At 39.6% G+C, this 19,410-nt stretch overlaps 1 protein-coding gene across 1 annotated transcript; it reads right to left on the bottom strand.

Annotated features, from left to right (window-relative positions):
• Nucleotides 1-7,174: 7,174 nt before the first annotated feature.
• LOC147973327 (uncharacterized) lies at nucleotides 7,175-8,580 on the bottom strand. The gene is made up of 3 exons (XM_087524959.1): nucleotides 8,211-8,580; nucleotides 7,972-8,111; nucleotides 7,175-7,867 (listed from the first exon to the last, which is right to left on the bottom strand). The coding sequence occupies exons 1-3, from the start codon at nucleotides 8,578-8,580 to the stop codon at nucleotides 7,175-7,177; spliced, it is 1,203 nt and encodes a 400-aa protein (XP_087381085.1).
• Nucleotides 8,581-19,410: the final 10,830 nt, after the last annotated feature.

Genomic DNA, 19,410 nt, shown 5'->3' on the forward strand with positions numbered 1-19,410 from the left:
AGAAGCTACTCCTGCAGCCGTCGTCGCGCTTGGTTGCCTTCAATCTACCGCCGCCACAACACGAGCGAAAGAAAACAAGATCGGATAGATAGGGTTTCCCTCCGGGAGGAGAAGGTGGAGCGAGGGAAAAAATCGCTACTTATAAGAGGTTGAGCTGGCTTGAGCCCACGTATAGAAAAATTTAAACAAATGGCGTTTTTCTGGGCTTGACAGTGCTGCGCCCGTCAAATAAGAAGTTAAGAACAACCGGAACCAAGCCATTTGCCTAAAAAAACCGGAACCAAGCCGTGTCGTGCCTTGACTCTCCCTGCCGGGACAGACGAACAAATCGATCACATAGGCCCCGGCAAGAAAAACTAACCTACGGATCGAGCCACAGACGCCCGGGGAAGAAATAACTAAACCTGCTGAGTGTTACTTGTATATATGCGTATATATATAGTCCAGGACCACAATAAATATTTTTAGCACAATTTACATTAGTATCTTTTTTGGCGACAAATTTACATTTGTATCTGAACTCTAGCCTATTGGCAACACGGTTAGTTTTTATTAAAAAAAAAGGAACGCCATTAGTTGAGACCATAATGGTCCTGGGTTCAAACTCCCCTTTACCAAACTTTTTCCTGTTAACTTCTATTTCCGTTTTTATTTTTGTGATAGAACGAAACATCACCTCATGAACGCATGGGTTCAAGTTTTTTTTTGCCCGTGCACTATCTATTTATATTAGATGGAATAAATAAGTTTCGCCCCGGCCATTACCTATCTAAAAGGAACAAAAATAATTACAGTGCTCGGTAGACTATGAAAAAACTATGGTGGTTCCTGATGCCAACACTCGTAATATTCGGTAACTCTAGTAGGTTCGTCATGAAAATTGCCAAACTATCATAGAAATTGGTAGCCAGGTGCGCTCACAGGCTAAAGCGATCCAGTGGTGTCTATTGTCAACGATTTGAGGTAATCAGTGACGCCACCTACGAGAACATCACACATTAGGCATTTGTATGACGTTGTCCATCTTCGTCACGAGGATTTTCGTCACAGTATCTCAGTTTTCTTGTAGTGATAGTTGGGTGCATAGGAGCTTTATGAAGAAGAATCCCGAAGGAAAACCACACCCAGCAATGCGTTTTAGCTCACTGCAGCTAGTTATGTGTTGTATATTTAGTTGTATTCTATAGTTGAATACCAGATATGTACTATGTATCATTGTAATGTACTTTGCTTGGCTGTTGTATGAAATATTATGCCTTATTGGTTCTTTGAATCAAATTATCTAATTGCACAAATATAGAACTGACGTGTGGTACCCAAACAACAGTTCTGGTAATTGGTTCCCATTTGACTATTGGGACCTACTTTAAAATGGAAAAGAAACAAAAGAAAACTAACAAGTGGGCTCGAAAAAGGCCGAGGCCCAAAAAATTTGGACTGTAAAACATTGTGGCCCAAAAAATATAAGTCTGTTGGGCTTGGCCCATTTATTTTATCCAAATTGAAAGAAAAAAACAACAAATGGGCTGAATTAATGTGCTTGGCCCATATAGAACACTGAATTGGACCGGGCTGAATCTTATCAACGACCTTTTCAATTGGTCGCAATTTTGCCACGTCAGATTGCCACGTCGGATCCGACGTGGCCTGGGCAAAGAGCCAGCGACCAAAACAGAAGGTCATAGAATCAATGACCTTTTGTTTTGGTCGTGGAATTCCATGACCTTCTCACAAAGAAGGTCGTTAATTTTAGTTTACGACTGCCAGCTTTTGACCATCTGTTTTTGGTCAAAAAAAGGTCGCAAATGAAAAACAATGACCTTTCAGTGACCAATAGTGATGGTCGCAAGTTGACATATTTCTTGTAATGAGTATTAAGTTAAAAACAGAGTAACGCCTTAAGCAAGATGACATGATGTAGAGGGATAAACTCATGCAATATGATGAAAACCCCATCTTGTTATCCTCGATGGCAACAATACAATACATGCCTTGCTGCCCCTACTGTCACTGGGAAAGGACACCGCAAGATTAAACCTAAAGCTACGCACTTCTCCCATTGCAAGAAAGATCAATCTAGTAGGCCAAACCAAACTGATAATTCAAAGAGACTTGCAAAGATAACCAATCATACATAAAAGAATTCAAAGAAGATTCAAATATTGTTCATAGATAGACTTGATCATAAACCCACAATTCATCGGTCTCAACAAACACACCGCAAAAAGAAGATTACATCGAATAGTTCTCCACAAGAGAGGGGGAGAACATTGTATTGAGATCCAAAAAGAGAGAAGAAGCCATCTAGATAATAACTATGGACCCATAGGTCTGAGGTAAACTACTCACACTTCATCGGAGGGGCTATGGTGTTGATGTAGAAGCCTTCCGTGATCGATGCCCCCTTCGACAGAGCTCCGGAACAGGCCCCAATATGGGATCTCGTGGATACAGAAAGTTGCGGCGGTGGAATTATGGTTTTGGCTCTGTATCTGATCGTTTGGGGGTACGTAGGTATATATAGGAGGAAGGAGTACATCGGTGGAGCAACAGGGGCCCCCACGAGGGTGGAGGGCGCGCCCCCTACCTCGTGGCCTCCTCTTTTGTGTCTTGACGTAGGGTCCAAGTCTCATGGGTCTTGTTCGTTGAGGAAATCACGTTCCCGATGGTTTCATTCCGTTTGGACTCCGTTTGATATTCCTTTTCTTCGAAACCCTAAAACAGGCAAAAAAACAACAATTCTGGCCTGGGCCTCCGGTTAATAGGTTAGTCACAAAAATAATATAAAAGTGGATAATAAAGCCCAATAATGTCCAAAATAGTAGATAATATAGCATGGAGCAATCAGAAATTATAGATACGTTGGAGACGTATCAAGCATCCCCAAGCTTAATTCATGCTCGTCCTCGAGTAGGTAAATGATAAAAACAGAATTTTTGATGCGGAGTGCTACTTGGCATAATTTTAATGTAATTCTTCTTAATTGTGGTATGAATATTCAGATCCGAAAGATTCAAGACAAAATTTCATATCGACATAAAATAATAATACTTCAAGCATACTAACAAAGCAATTATGTCTTCTCAAAATAACATGGCCAAAGAAAGTTATCTCGACAAAATCATATAGTCTGGCTATGCTCTATCTTCACCACACAAAGTATTTAAATCATGCACAACCCCGATGACAAGTCAAGCAATTGTTTCATACTTTTGACATTCTCAAAACTTTTTCAATCTTCACACAATACATGAGCGTGAGCCATGGATATAGCACTATAGGTGGAATAGAATGGTGGTTGTGGAGAAGACAAAAAGGGAGAAGATAGTCTCACATCAACTAGGCGTATCAACGAGCTATGGAGATGCCCATTAATAGATATCAATGTGAGTGAGTAGGGATTGCCATGCAACGGATGCACTAGAGCTATAAGTATATAAGCCACCGTTCATATCTTCTCCCTTTTTGTCTTCTACACAACCACGATTCCATTCCAAATATAGTGCTTTGTCCATTGCTCACGCTCATGTATTGCGTGAAGATTGAAAAAGTTTGAAAACACCAAAAGTATGAAACAATTGCTTGGCTTGTCATCGGGGTTGTGCATGATTTAAATACTTTGTGTGGTGAAGATGGAGCATAGCCAGACTATATGATTTTGTAGGGATAACTTTCTTTGGCCATGTTATTTTGAAGAGACACAATTGCTTAGTTAGTATGCTCGAAGTATTATTATTTCTATGTCAATATTGAACTTTTATCTTGAATCTTTCGGATCTGAATATTCATACCACAATTAAGAGAATAACATTGGAATTATGCCAAGTAGCATTCCGCATCAAAAATTCTGTTTTTATCATTTACCTACTCGAGGACGAGTAGGAATTAAGCTTGGGGATGCTTGATACGTCTCCAACGTATCTATAATTTTTTTATTGTTCCATGCTATATTATATCCTGTTTTGGACATTATTGGGCTTTATTATACACTTTTATATTACTTTTGGTACTAACCTATTAACCGGAGGCCCAGCCCAGAATTGTTGTTTTTTTGCCTATTTTAGGGTTTCACAGAAAAAGAATATCAAACGGAGTCCAAACGGAATGAAACCTTCGGGAATGTGATTTTCGAAACGAACATGATCCAGAGGACTTGGACCCTACGTCAAGCAATCAACCAGGAAGGCACGAGGTAGGGGGCGCGCCTACCCCCCCCCCCCCAGGCGCGCCCTCCACCCTCGTGGGGCCCATGTTGCTCCACCGACGTACTCCTTCCTCCTATATATACCTACGTACCCCAAAACTACCAGATACAGAGCCAAAACCCTAATTCCACCGCCGTAACTTTCTGTATCCACGAGATCCCATCTTGGGGCCTTTTTTGGAGCTCCGCCGGAGGGGGTATCGATCACGGAGGGCTTCTACATCAACACCATAGCCCCTCCGATGAAGTGTGAGTAGTTTACTTCAGACCTACGGGTCCATAGTTATTAGCTAGATGACTTCTCCTCTCTTTTTGGATCTCAATACAAAGTTCTCCCCCTCTCTTGTGGAGATCTATTCGATGTAATCTTCTTTTGCGGTGTGTTTGTTGAGACCGATGAATTGTGGGTTTATGATCAAGTTTATCTATGAACAATATTTGAATCTTCTTTGAATTCTTTTATGTATGATTGGTTATCTTTGCAAGTCTCTTTGAATTATCAGTTTGGTTTGGCCTACTAGATTGATCTTTCTTGCAATGGGAGAAGTGCTTAGCTTTGGGTTCAATCTTGCGGTCTCCTTTCCTAGCGACAGTAAGGGCAGCAAGGCACGTATTGTATTGTTGCCATTAAGGATAACAATATGGGGTTTATATCATATTGCACGAGTTTATCCCTCTACATCATGTCATCTTGCTTAAAGCGTTACTCTGTTCTTTTGAACTTAATACTCTAGATGCATGCTGGATAGCGGTCGATGTGTGGAGTAATAGTAGTAGATGCATGCAGAAGTCGGTCTACTTGTCTCGGACGTGATGCCTATATACATGATCATACCTAGATATTCTCATAACTATGCTCAATTTTGTCAATTGCTCAACAGTAATTTGTTTACCCACCGTAATACTTATACTCTCGAGAGAAGCCTCTAGTGAAACCTATGGCCCCCTGGTCTATTTTCCATCATATTAATCTTCCAATACTTAGTTATTTTCTTTGCCATTTATTTTACCTGCATCTTTATTTCTCTTTATCATAAAAATATCGAAAACATTATCTTATCATATCTATCAGATCTCACTCTCGTAGGTGACCGTGAAGGGATTGACAACCCCTTTATCGCGTTGGTTGTGAGGAGTTTATTTGTTTGTGTAGGTGCGAGGGACTCGTGCGTGGCCTCCTACTGGATTGATACCTTGGTTCTCAAAAACTGAGGGAAATACTTACGCTGCTCTGCTGCATCACCCTTTCCTCTTTAAGGAAAAACCAACGTAGTGCTCAAGAGGTAGCAATTACATCCAATATTATGCGTAGTCATTTGATCTAAGGTTGAATAATTTAAATATTCTTTTTTTGTCATGAATGAACCGATGAGCCGGCGGTACAACCGGGGAGTTGCTCGTTCATTTTTTAAACTATGATTAGATGGCCATGGCGAAAGAGCACGCCATGGTTCGCTGCTGAAAACCTACCCACGTTCATGCTAGAGATGAAGGAGGACGGTGTCGACAGTGAAGTGTATGCAGTTTGTGTTGACTCAAGTAATTGATGTCCTCCTGACTTAACTTAATTTGCATTAATAATTATTATTGTGTGCGCTAAGAAGGAAATGCGTCGTCTGATTTGTTAAGACATTTGTGTTGAAGCACGTGAAGATGTATGTGACGCGCAAGGAAGTACAAGCCAGTGTAGGGAGAGGTTTGTGAAATCGGCATGGTAGAGTGTGATGACCAAGCTCGCCACCTTGGGATTGATGACATTTGTTGTAATAGGTGGGCAAGTGACCACCACCATGATGACATGGGAGAAATGGCAACGAAGATGACTCGTTAGGTCTGTGCGTGAGTTTGTTTCTCCCGTTGCAACGCAGGAGCATTTGTGCTAGTCAAATAAAATTGATGTAGAAAAATAAAATAAATAAAACAAATAAAAAACCCAGACGGAAGCTTCCCAGAACTGAGCGTAAGTTCCAAAACCAGAGGGAGGACCTTGCCAAAACCGGGCGAAAGCTTCCTACACCGCCGCTAATGAGCCGGCCCGCGTAAAACCTTGTAGTGGGTGATTCTTTCGATATGCATTGCAAATTGGCAAAAAACCAACAACATGCCTAATACGTAGCGTTAAAGAACTTTCATGACTACCATTATTATACAACTTTGAAATGTAGTACTAGTAATGTTCAATTAATATCGATCGGAGGGAGTACATCGTTAGTACTCCCTCCGTTCCATATTACTCGTCACTGATTTAGTACGAGTAATATGAAACGGAGGGAGTACATAATATCAGGACAAAACTTTCTGTATATTGCATAAATATCAGGAGAATCCACTCTACAGCACTTGCTTCAAAAACCTAGATATCGCGTGATGTTATATCGCCATTCGCCAAACTCCTGGGCTTAGAAATCATGATGCGTAGTCTTAAAAAAAAAATTGATCATTCATTCGGTTTCAGACAAACTGAATCCGTCAAACAAATGAGGCAACACCAAAGCGTCAGGAACAACAGGGTATTATTAATGAATTAACCTATTCTCTGCCCAAATCATCATTTACTGACGACAAATGACAGCAAGACATAAGAGGAAATAACCGTCGAATCATCTATTATATATATTGTTCCTGGCATACTATTAGGATTTGAACTGATCATCAGTCTTGCATAACAAAATGTAATCTCAAACTGAATCAGTACCAAGGAAGAAGGTCTGGAGTCCTCATTTGGTTAAACTGAAAGTGAACCAGCCAGACACTTGAAGCAAAATCAAAGAGTAGGGAAGGAACCAAAGATTAACTAATCAGATATAATGTCAGAGCACTAACAAAGGAAACAAGCACAAATATATGGTGTCACTGAATCACAAGAATCATCACTACTCAAAGCAGCATCTTTGTCAAAAGTCAAAACAGAGCAAGCAGAGAAGGCTCCCAGAGTTCACAAGACATTCTCACTCACAGTACTGATTGGAGCTAGCCGAGCTCTGGCGGCGGCGGGCCGTTGCGGTGGCAAACACTGCACGCCCTGTTGCCGGTGCCGGAGGGGTGGCCGCAAGCCGGGCAGATCGGTCCCGAACCGACGACCGAGCTCGAGGTGGAACTGGAAGGAGGCCTAATGGCCGCAGCCCGGTACTGCCGCTCACTGGCAGGGACTGGCCCCCCAGGCGCACCCGCGTAGCTGGGGACCGGACTCGGAAGCACGTGGCTGCCGGTCTGCGCGTGCTGCGGAGGCACATCGCCGGCGACGAAGAGACGGTTGTAGCAATCCACGCACAATGGCACCAAGGGCGACGAGTCCAAAGCCCCCATGATTGGCTCTAGGCAAACACTGCAGCAGTCAGCACTTGGTGCCCTTGTGAGTGGGCCGTCGGCAGCCAGTGCCAGCCCCGCGTAAGAAGGCTGGCCGAGGTCGAGCTGTCGCTGGTGATCAATGGCGATGCCCTGACCCTGCGTCGCGCCGCCGTAGCTGGGGACTGGATGCGGAGGCACGTATCGGATCTCCGGGTGCTGCTGAAGTACGTTGCTGGTGACGGGATTGTTGTAGCAATCCACGCACAATGGCACCAAGCCCCAAACCCCGGTCGTGGGCCTCTTGCAAAGAGTGCACACTGGATGACTGACCGAAGCACCTGTCGCGCTTGCGGAAGTGGTCGCCGAAGAAGGATGCTGACCAATGCGAAGGTCCAAGAGGAAATCAATGAGTTCATGGCGGCAGGACAAGCCCAAATAACGAATGAATGGAAAATAATGCATAGCAATTAGCAAATTACCCCGCCGCCGCCGGAGTGGCCGCGCGGCTGCCCTGTTCCTGTCTGCCTGGGACCGGCGACGTGGTTCTGGGTCTGGGCGGGGAGCGAACCATGGCCGGTCGGCGCGTGGCACTGGTTGGTGAAGGGCGGACGCCCACCGGCTGCAACAGAGACCAAGAAATCGAACTCCGCTGTCAGTGAAGAACCAAGAGACGCACGGATCAGAAAGAATTTTGCGCTTTTCTTGGGAGGGGACTCACCTGGATTGGCCAGCGGCGGCCGGAGCATCCCCTGAGATGGCATCTGTGGCTCCCTCCTATGCGGCTGCGACTGGGAGAATCCCCTGTACCCCGACCCGCCCCCGGCCCCGCGACCGCGAGCAGCTCGTATGCTTTGATCTCTTGGGCACCCACCTCCACCGAACTGGGAAGAGCCGACGGCGTTGCCGTAGCCTGAAGTCACCGCCAACAGCCACGCCATATCCGGCGAAATCCCAGCAATGCCGTCGCCGGCTGCATTCGCCGTAGGCCCTGCAGTCTGGCCCGATCTACCGGCTGTTGGCTCCGTCCGCGCAGCAGCCCGATGCCTTGTCCCGGTAATGTTGTCGCCGGCCTTCCGCTTGCGCGCCATCTTTCCTCAGTGGAACAGCTTCGGAAGAACGGCCAGATGAGACCCTAATAGGGATTAGGGAGGGAGGGGGCGGAAGGATGGAAGCTACAAGAAACAATGGGAGGGGATGTGCCGGGAGTCTATATAGACGACGACAGAGCGTCTCCGGCTGCATGCAACCGATTTCAAGAAGCGAAGAGTCCAGGTAGCTTGATGTGGGGCGCGGCTTATTGCGAGGCACACGGCTGGCTCCGGCACAGTAGGGCGTGTCTCGTCATCGCAAATTCATTTTTACCGGTTCCGGCTCCTACCAATTAGGTGCTGCCATGATGCTCAAAAAAAATAAATAAAAAAAATAGGTGCTGCCATGTGCAAAGTTGTGGGACCATATGCATGTGTATATGAATGTATTTTGATGCAAAGCTTCTCTTGTACTATTTCTGATTTTAGTCAAATCAATGCCAGGGTAATGCGATGCTTTTTGAACTGGGTGGTAACGCATTACGCATGCATGCATCATCCCCTCCTCTCTCTCCTCAGCAAGTCCATGCATTTTATCTTTGTTTGAAATTTCAGATGGCCAATATCTTTAACAGTAATGTTCCATTGTTGGAACTTTTTATATATTTAAATTCATGAACATATGGTCTTTAGAACTAGCTCAATCTTGAATATCTTTAAGCTAGTTTAATTTTTGCTATTTTACTCATATTAAAATTTTAATTTCACTCTTTTGAAATTTACATTGTCGAGATTACTGAAATCAGCTAATGAAATGATTGAAATCACTTTTCTTAAAAACATCATGCATATGAAACCTTTGCCAATGTGAAATATGTTACTGCAAACATGAAGCACTAGTTATTTAATAAAAACGTGAAGCAGGTAATCTCAATTTTCTTTAAACGAGCGAAATCTTGTTTGCAACTAGTGAAATTGTATTTTTGAAATGATATTTTCTCAAATAAGTGAAATCAGTTCTTTGAAATAAGTGAACCAATTTTTTGAAACGAGTGAGATCTTTTTTTATACACATCACACATTATTCGGTGTGAAATACGTGAAACTTTTTTATAAATGAGCAAAATATGTTTATTTCAAACATGTGAAATTCTGATTATTTCAAAACTTTTTTATAAATGAGCAGAATCTGTTTAATGAAGTGAGTGCTTTTTTGGAAATAATTGAAATAGGTTTTTGAAATGATTGAAATAAGTTATTTCAAATGAGTGAACTAACTTTTCTTACAAAACGGGTGAAATTGGTCTCTTAATGATTGAAAACAGTTTTTTCAAATGAGTGAATTTATATTCTTAAATGAGTGAAGTTAGTTTTTCAAATGAGTGAAATTATATTCTTAAATGAGTGGAATCAGTTTTTAAACATGTGTGATTTTTTTAGATCAAGTGAAATCTGTTATATGAAATGATTAAATTAGTGTTTGAAAGGAACAGAATCAGTTCAAAAATATCGGTGATTTTTTTAAATGCAACAAATCTATCATTTGAAATGACTGAGTTTGTATTTTCTAAATGAGTGAATTGGTATTTTAAATCGGCTGAAATGATTTTTGGAGACGAGTGAAATCTATTTTTCAATTTAAGTGATATATGTTTTTCAAAATCTGGGAAATTCAAACTAGTTCAAATGTATCCATAATTAATCTTGTTCTGGAGGTCTTCTTGCTATGAATTCAAATATATATAAAAAAATCAAAATTGGAGTTTTTCTTCAAAAGTTTCTATCATCCAATATTTCATAATGAAATTAAATGAAAGTTTTTTGATGGGGAGATAGAGAATATTTTAACCTGCATGCAACCAGTCTTCTCTGAACATTTTTTCTCTCTCTTGACAAAAGCTGACAATAGCATGCAAAGGATCCACATGTATTATGTGTATTTCAATTATTTAAAAGCATGAATCTGAAAAATGTTAACATAGTATAAGAAATTTCTTAGCGCAGTTTTAGAAAGATGTCAATAAATTTCAGAAAATTGTTCGTCCCAATGAAAAATGTTCCCTCGCTTCAGATAAGTGAATGAGAAAATTTAAAAATATGTTTATAATTTGTAAAAATGGAAAATTATTAATGTCAAAAACTGTTTTGTACCATTAAAAAATGGACTTGGAACATAATCAGATTATTCCTGCATTTCAAGAAAATGATAGTGACATTTAAAAAAATTATATACAATGTAAACAATGTTCTCGTAGGTTACAAAAAGTTTATTTCCATTAAAAGATGTAGGTGATATTTTAAAGAAAACAAATTTTGTAGGTTGAAAAATGTTTATTTCCATTTTTGAAAATGTTTATACAATACAAAAACCGCAAGTTCATTTTTATCGGTTCCGACTCCTACCGATGGTCTTGCCACCAATTGGATGCTGCCATATGTAAAGTTGTGGGACCATATGCATGTGTATATGAATGTATTTTGATGCAAAGCTTCTCTTGTACTATTTCTGATTTTAGTCAAATCAATGCCAGGGTAATGCAATACTTTTTGAACAGAGTGGTAACGCATGCATGCTTCATCCCTCCTCTCTCTCTACCCAACAAGTCCATGCATTTTATCTTTATTTGAAATTTCAGATAGCCAATATCTTTAAAAGTAATGGTCTATTCTTGAAACTTGTTATATATTGAAATTCCTAAACATATTATCTTTAGAACAAGATCAATCTTGAATAAGTTTAAGCTAATTTATGTTTTTGCTATTTTAATCATATTAAAAGTTCAATTTCACTCATTTGAAATTTATGTTGTCAAGATTACTGACATGAGTTAATGAAATGATTGAAATCGCTTTTCTAAAAAAACAATTCATGCATATGAAACCCTTTTCAGTGTGAAATTTGTTATTTCTAAAATGAAGCACTAGTTATTTAATAAATATGTGAAGCTGATAATCTCGATTTTCTTTAAATGAGCAAAATCTTGTTCGAAACTAGCAAAATTGTATTTTTAATGATATTTTTTCCAATAAGTGAAATCAGTTCTCTGAAATAAGTGAAACCAATGTTTTGAAACAAGTGAGATATTTTTTTTGATACACATCACAAATATTTCGGTGTGAAATACATGAATTTTTTAGTTAGAATTTTTAAACTAGTTATTCCAAACAGACGAAATTCTGATTATGTGAAAAACTTTTTTTATAAATGAACGAAACCTGTTTAATGAAGCGAGTGATTTTTTGGAAATAATTAAAATAGGTTTTTGAAATGGTTGAAATTAAGTTATTTCAAACGAGTGAAATATTTTTTCTTGCAAAATGGGTGTAATCGGTCCCTCAATGATTGAAATCAATTTTTTTAGACGAGTGGATATTTACTATTAATTGAGTTAAGTGAATGAAGTTACTTTTCAAATGAGTGAAATTATATTCTTAAATGAGTGAAATCAGATTTTTATCTTGTGTGATTTTTCTCAAGCAAGTGAAATCTGTTATATGAAACGATTAAATCAGTTTTTGAAACGAGTGGATTCAGTCAAAAATATGGGTTGTTTTTTTTAAAACGCATGAAATCTATCATTTGAATGAGTGAGTTCATATTTTCTAAATGAGTGAATTGTTATTTTTAATCGGCTGAAATGATTTTTCGAGATGAGTGAAATCTTCTTTTCTATTTAAGTGATATATGTTTTTTAAAATCTAGGAAATTAAAACTAGTTCAAATGTATCCATAATTGATCTTGTTCTGGAGACCTTCTCGCTATGAATTCAAATATATATAAAAATCAAAATTGGAGTTTTCATTCAAAAGATTCTATCATCCAATATTTCACAATGAAATTAAATGAAAGTCTTTTGATGGGGAGATAGAGAATATTTTAACAAGCATGCAAACGGTCTTCTCTAAACATTTTTTCTCTCTCATGACAAAAGAAGACAATAGCATCCAAAGGATCCACATGTATTATGTGTATTTCAATTATGTCTCCTATACATAAAAAGGACTCGAATATCCAAAACAACATCAGCGGCGGATGTCCGCTAGCTAGCGGTTCCACAAAATACTATTTTGGTCTTCCCATGCTTCGGTCACTCTTTTTATCTTTTTTCTATTTTATTTAAATGTGTATACTTTAAAAACTTAAATTCACTTCAGAAAAATTAAAACCATTAATCTGAAAAATGTTAACATAGTATAAGAAATTTCTTAGCGCAGTTTTAGAAAAATGTCAATAACTTTCAGAAAAGTGAATGGGAAATTTTAAAATATGTTTATCATTTTAAAAAAGAATATTATAAATATAAAAAACAGTTTTTTGCCATTTAAAAAATGGTCGTGAAACATAATCAAAATATTCCAGCATTACAAAAAAATGATCTCGACATTTTTGAAAAAAAATCATATACAATGTAAAAAGTATTCGCGTAGGTTAAAATTTTAATTTCCATTAAAAGATGTAGGTGAAATATTGAAGAAAAAAGTTGTGTAAGTTGAAAAAATATTTATTTCCATTTTTGAAAATGTTTATACAATGAAAAAAATTGTGTAGTTTGTAAAAAAATCGATTAAATACATATAAATAGTGTATTTCGAAATTGTTACCATGTATTTTAAAAATTTACATCATATATTTGAAAATTTACCAACATGTATCTGAAAATTGTTTCACATGTGCCCTAAAAATGCACTTTCTATACTGAGAAATTATAAACATGTTTTGATAAAAAGGAAACCAATAAAAACTAACTTAATAAAAAGATAACAAAAGAAAACGAAGAAAACAAAGCAAACCAAATTATAGCAGAAAGAAAATAAAAAATGTTCACATCGATTAAACTATTTTGTATTCCCACTAAAAATCGTATGTGACATTTTAAGGAAATAATCACGTGATTTCAAAAAACTATCCATGAAAAGTTTGAAGAATATTTCCACAAAGCAAAAAAAATGTTCACATAGTTTAAAAAATGATCATCGCCACTAAAATATAAAACTTATATTCAGACAATATTGCCATGTATGCAAAAAAAGTGTTCAAAACATGCATTAGAAAAATGTACATCATGTTTATGTAAAATATCCATTGTATATTGGGAAAATGTTGCGCGTGTTCCCTAAAAATATACATTTTGTATTGAGACAAAGTAGACATCTGTTGGAAAAATAAAAATCGATAAAAACCCGACAAAAACAAAAAATAACATGAGGAAAATGAAGAAAACCAAAAATATGAACAAAGAAAACTAAAGTTTAGCGAAGAACGAAATGAAAAAACCCAATCAGAAAACTAAGAAAACCAACGTAAAAATGAAGAAAAAATAAAGACCAAAGGAACCAAGCGAATAACCAAACACAAAATAAAAGTGAAAGTGCGTTATGTCGACTAGAGGGGGGTGAATAGGCGATATTTATGAATTCTTCACTGAGGAATTTCAGGATGAGGAAATTGCTGAGTGAAGAACTACTTGCAGCGAAATAAGTACTCAGAAGTAAACATAACAGAGCATGAGCATGGTCTTCATGAAGAAATGAAAACATGCACAGAGTACAGAAAGCGTAAACACATGATAACACAGGATAAGACAAACAGACTGAAGAAATTGAACGGAGGAAATAAATAAAGTCTTCAGTCAAAGTCTTCAAACCGATATGAACAAGCACACAACACAGATAAGAGGAAATGGGAGGGGCTGAGGAAATGGAACCAGTTAGCTCGGTGAAGACAATGATTTGGTAGACCAGTTTCAAATGATATGACAGTTGTACATCTGATTAGGGCGGCTAGGTATTTAAATCTGAGGACACACAGTCCCGGACACCCAGTTCTGAACAAGCAGCTCAGGACACTTAGTCCTCACTGTATTCCTCTTAGCTAAGGTCACACAGACCTCGCCCAATCACTCGTGGTAAGTCTTCAGGTGACTTCCAAACCTTCACAGACTCGGTCACTCGGCGATCCACAATTTCCTTTTGGATGCTCTAGATCATGACGCCTAACCGTCTGGAAGATGCACAGTCTTCAAAGGTAACAAGCGTCGGATCCACGCGGGGTCAATCTCTTCAGTGATGCTCAATCACTTGGGGTTTGTAGGTGTTTGATTTTGGGTTTCCTCACTTGATGATTTTCACTCAAAGTCCTCGGAGGATGGGATGCTCTCAAATGACAAGTGTCAGTTTCTCTCGGAGCAGCCAACCAGCTAGTGGTTGTAGGGGGCGGCTATGTATAGTCTAGGGAGCAGCCCGGCATGATAAGACATAAATGCCCTTCAATGATTATCGCCACTAAAATATAAAACTTATATTCAGAAAATATTGCCATGTATGCAAAAAAGGTGTTCAAAACATGCATTAGAAAAATGTACATCATGTGTATGTAAAATATCCATTGTATATTGGGAAAATGTTGTGCGTGTTCCCTAAAAATATACATTTTGTATTGAGACAAAGTAGACATCTATTGGAAAAATGAAAATCGATAAATACCCGACAAAAACAAAAAATAACATGAGGAAAATGAAGAAAACCAAAAATATGAACAAAGAAAACTAAAGTTTAGCGAAGAACGAAATGAAAAAACCCAATTAGAAAACTAAGAAAACCAATGTAAAAATGAAGAAAAAATAAAGACCAAAGGAACCAAGCAAATAACCAAACACAAAATAAAAGTGAAAGTGCGTTATGTCGACTAGAGGGGGGGTGAATAGGCGATATTTATGAATTCTTCACTGAGGAATTTCAGGGTGAGGAAATTCCTGAGTGAAGAACTACTTGCAGTGGAATAAGTGCTCAGAAGTAAACATAACAGAGCATGAGCATGGTCTTCATGAAGAAATGAAGAAAGTCTTCAGTCAAAGTCTTCAAATAGATATGAACAAGCACACAACATAGAAAAGAGGAAATGGAAGGGGTTGAGGAAATTGAACTAGTTAGCTCGGTGAAGACAATGATTTGGTAGACCTGTTCCAACTGCTGTGACAGTTGTACGTCTGGTTAGGGCGGCTAGGTATTTAAACCTGAGGACACACAGTCCCGGACACCCAGTCCTGAACACGCAGCTCAGGACACTTAGTCCTCACCGTATTCCCCTTGAGCTAAGGTCACATAGACCTCGCCCAATCACTCGTGGTAAGTCTTTAGGTGACTTCCAAACCTTCACAAACTCGGTCACTCGGCGATCCACAATTTCCTTTTGGATGCTCTAGACCATGACGCCTAACCGTCTGGAAGATGCACAGTCTTCAAAGGTAACAACTGTCGGATAGACGCAGGATCAATCTCTTCAGTGATGCTCAATCACTTGGGGTTTGTAGGTGTTCGGGTTTGGGTTTTCCTCACTTGATGATTTTCACTCAAAGTCCTCGGAGGATGGGATGCTCTCAAATGACAAGTGTCGGTTTCTCTCGGAGCAGCCAACCAGCTAGTGGTTGTAGGGGGCGGCTATTTATAGCCCAGGGAGCACCCTGACATGATAAGACATAAATGCCCTTCAATGATATGACCGTTATGTGGGTAGATATTTTGGGACAGCTGGCTCATAGCACAACAATGGTCGGAATTTTGAGTATCAAATTCCTTAGGGCCATCATGTTCCTCAATGTGTAGGCAATCCGTACTGACGAATTCCTAACTCCTCAGCCAGAACAAATTCCTCAGAGACCAGAAGAACTTCGTCTCTGTCACTGAAGAAATTGACCGAACTGTATGAGATTTCCAATGGCTTCACTCAAAGGGATTGGTAGGTGTAGGATTTTGAGTTGAGCATCACTTGGAAATTTTTCCTTAGTATTTCCTCGACCCCCTTTAACAGTACGGTGTTTCCTATGACTCAAGAAAGAGAAAAGAGAAACTACGAAAACAAAAGTCTTCACGCTTCATGTTCCTCGAATGAATACCAAGTCTTCAGGATTACACCAATTTCTTCACTTTCAAAGTCTTCAGAAATCCAAAGTCTTCAGTCAAAGAACTTCATTTTTAGGGGTCGACTTTCTCTGTAAATATCAAACTCCTCATATACTTATAGACCTGTGTACACTCACAAACGCATCAGTCCCTTAACCTATAAGTCTTCAATACACCAAAATCACTAAGGGGCACTAGATGCACTTACAATCTCCCCCTTTTGGTGATTGATGACAATATAGGTTAAGTTTTCAACGGGGATAAACATATGAAGTGTAAATACTGAAATTAAGGAATTTGATTGCAAGATATAGAAGAACTCCCCCTGAAGATGTGCATAGTGAGGAATTTGCTTTTGAAGCAATGCACACTTTGAAGAGTAGAATCATGGAGATCTCCCCCTATATCTTGTAATTCATACACGCATTTAACATATAATATGAAGAATTTGAAATGCATGATGAAATATGGTGACTGATGTAATTCAGCATGCGTGCATTAACATTAATGAGGAATAAGAATGCAGAAAAACACAACAAAAGTAGCAGACCACCATAGAGTTTAAGATTACAACTCAATCCAGCAAAGTCTTCGAAAGAACGAGAGTTGTAACTTAGAAAAAACGCCCATATAGGTAGACCCGCTTGAAGACTAACTCAAATTTCTCCCCCTTTGTCACCGAATGACCAAAAGGATCGAAAATGAGGACTAACGCCCCTGAAGAATATCAAGTTGATGGAGGAGCGCCAGCGTTGTTGGGGTCATTTGTTGTTGTAGGGCCTGCCGCAGTGTCATCCAAGTATTCATACTCGTCGGTGTCGCGGGATGAAGAATAGGAGCTAGCCACCAAGGTAGGAACTTTGACCTTCTTGAATTTCTTCGGTGGAGGTGCATACCAGTCAAAGTTCTGCTTGAGACCCATTTGCTTCAGATCTTCTTCACCATACAGATGTGATAAGACAGCCCAGGTGCGACCGAAAACTTCATGGAGGTAGTAATGGTTTTTCTTCACTGCATTATGTGTAGCAGTCATGTTGTGAAGAATAGAACCAAACTGATGCTTAACCCATTTATGGTTGCGATCCACCTTCTGGTGAAGACTAAGAAGCAGCTCATGGTCAGTCATCACCCTGGGAGCTGTGGCTTGAGGATTTGACGTGGATGCATTTGCAGCAGAGTCATGAGTGGCAGAGTCATCATTGGTGGAATAAGATGCAGCTTTGCGAAACTGATCATCCAATGGACGAATGCCTTCATCAATGACAACAGGTGCCTTTCCTTTTTCATCAGTTGATGTATAAGTCTGCTTGAGGACTTCAATCGGGGGCAGGTAGCTGAGGTGATTCTGAAAATCAGGCTTGTAGTTTAGTGAAGACCTTGTTATGAGGAATCTCATAATCCAAGGAGCATAAGGCTTCAACTCAAACGGAGAGAGTGCAACATTTGCCAGAGTCCTCATGAAGAAATCATAGTAATTGACAGGAATGCTATGAATGATGTTGAATAGCAAATTCTTCATGATGCCAACTATTTCCTCATCATATGAGTCGTAGCCTTTGATAGGACTCATTGTCCTCGTCAGAATGTGATAGACTGTTCTAGGAACATAGAGTAAGTCCTTCATGAGGAATTTGGTCCTTAGGGCTTGACCGGGCTTCAGAGGCTTCATTAGAACTTGCATGTAATGAGCAGTGAGTTCAGGTTCTTGGTACAGGCAGCGAGCTCCTTCACTGGGTGGACTGATGGGCAGGGCGTGAAGTAATTCAGAGGCCGGTGCCTTATAATGAGTGTTATCGGTCATCCAGTCCAAGACCCAGGTGTTGATATCTTCAAGATCACCTGTGATGTGCAGTGTCGCATAGAACTGAAGAATAAGCTCTTCATTCCAATCAACAATGTCAGAGCAAAAATTGAGGAGGCCTACGTCATGAAGCACACCGAGAACATGAGAGAAACAAGGCAATGATTCCATTTCCACGTGAGGAATATGCTCATGGTAGAAGATTTTGTCCTTTTTGAAAAGCAGTGAAGAATAGAAGTTGGCCTGGCTGGCAGCCCAGAAGCACTTCCTCCTTAGATGAGCAGAGTCATAAGGATTATAGTGAGTGAAGAATACATGCTCGCCAAAGAAGTCATTAGCCTTGAATTTTTGCTTCTTCGAGAAAGGATCCTTTGGCTTGGGGTGAGGAGTGTCAGTCAATTGCATCACAACCTCAGGGATCTCATTCTCAGGTTCCGCTGGCTGAGGAATTTCAGGTTCTTCTTCAGTGGCAGCCTGGGACTTCAATTCTTCATTTACATTTTCTTCAGCACTAGTGGCTGGAATCTCTTCATGGACAGATGGTGTGGCATGAGGTTCTTCAGATCCCATTTGAACTTCAGTGGTTACAGGGGACTGAGGAATTTGTTGAAGGGGTGTGAACAGAGGAGAATTGGGGTGCTGACTTTCCCAAAAGTCATCGTTCATCATTGGAGTTGTGCATCCAATGTCCACATCTTCTTCTTCATTCATTTCTTCAACCCCGGCCTCTTCAGCAGTGAACTGAGGCATGGGCGATGAGATTATTGGGGTTAAAGGGATTTCATCCACTTCAATTTCTTCATCCAATTGCTCTGACGAAGCAGCAGAAGGAATGTCATCATCTGATCTGCTTGGGATCACGTATTCTTCATCAAAAGGAACAAGGTCCTTTGATGACATGGATGAGACAGGAACAACATCAATTGGATTGTCATAGGAACTTGTCAGTGGCTTCATTTTTTTCGGGGCTAAAGAATCTGATGCAGTTGATGAGAACCTAGTGATTCAGCAACGGACATGTGTACCTGTGAATAGAGTATAGGTGCAAGGAATTTGGAGAGGTCATATGCGTTCTCAGAAGTTTTTGCAAAAAGAACAAGTTTGAGGAAATTGACCAGATGAGTCTTGAAGAATTTCACTAAGCGTTCTTTGACTTAGGTTCCAGAGTTGTACAGATTTGAAAATCCAC

Source organism: Triticum urartu, chromosome 5A (assembly GCF_056163025.1).
Source record: "Triticum urartu cultivar PI428250 chromosome 5A, HENAU_Tu73, whole genome shotgun sequence".
Taxonomy (NCBI): Eukaryota; Viridiplantae; Streptophyta; class Magnoliopsida; order Poales; family Poaceae; genus Triticum; species Triticum urartu.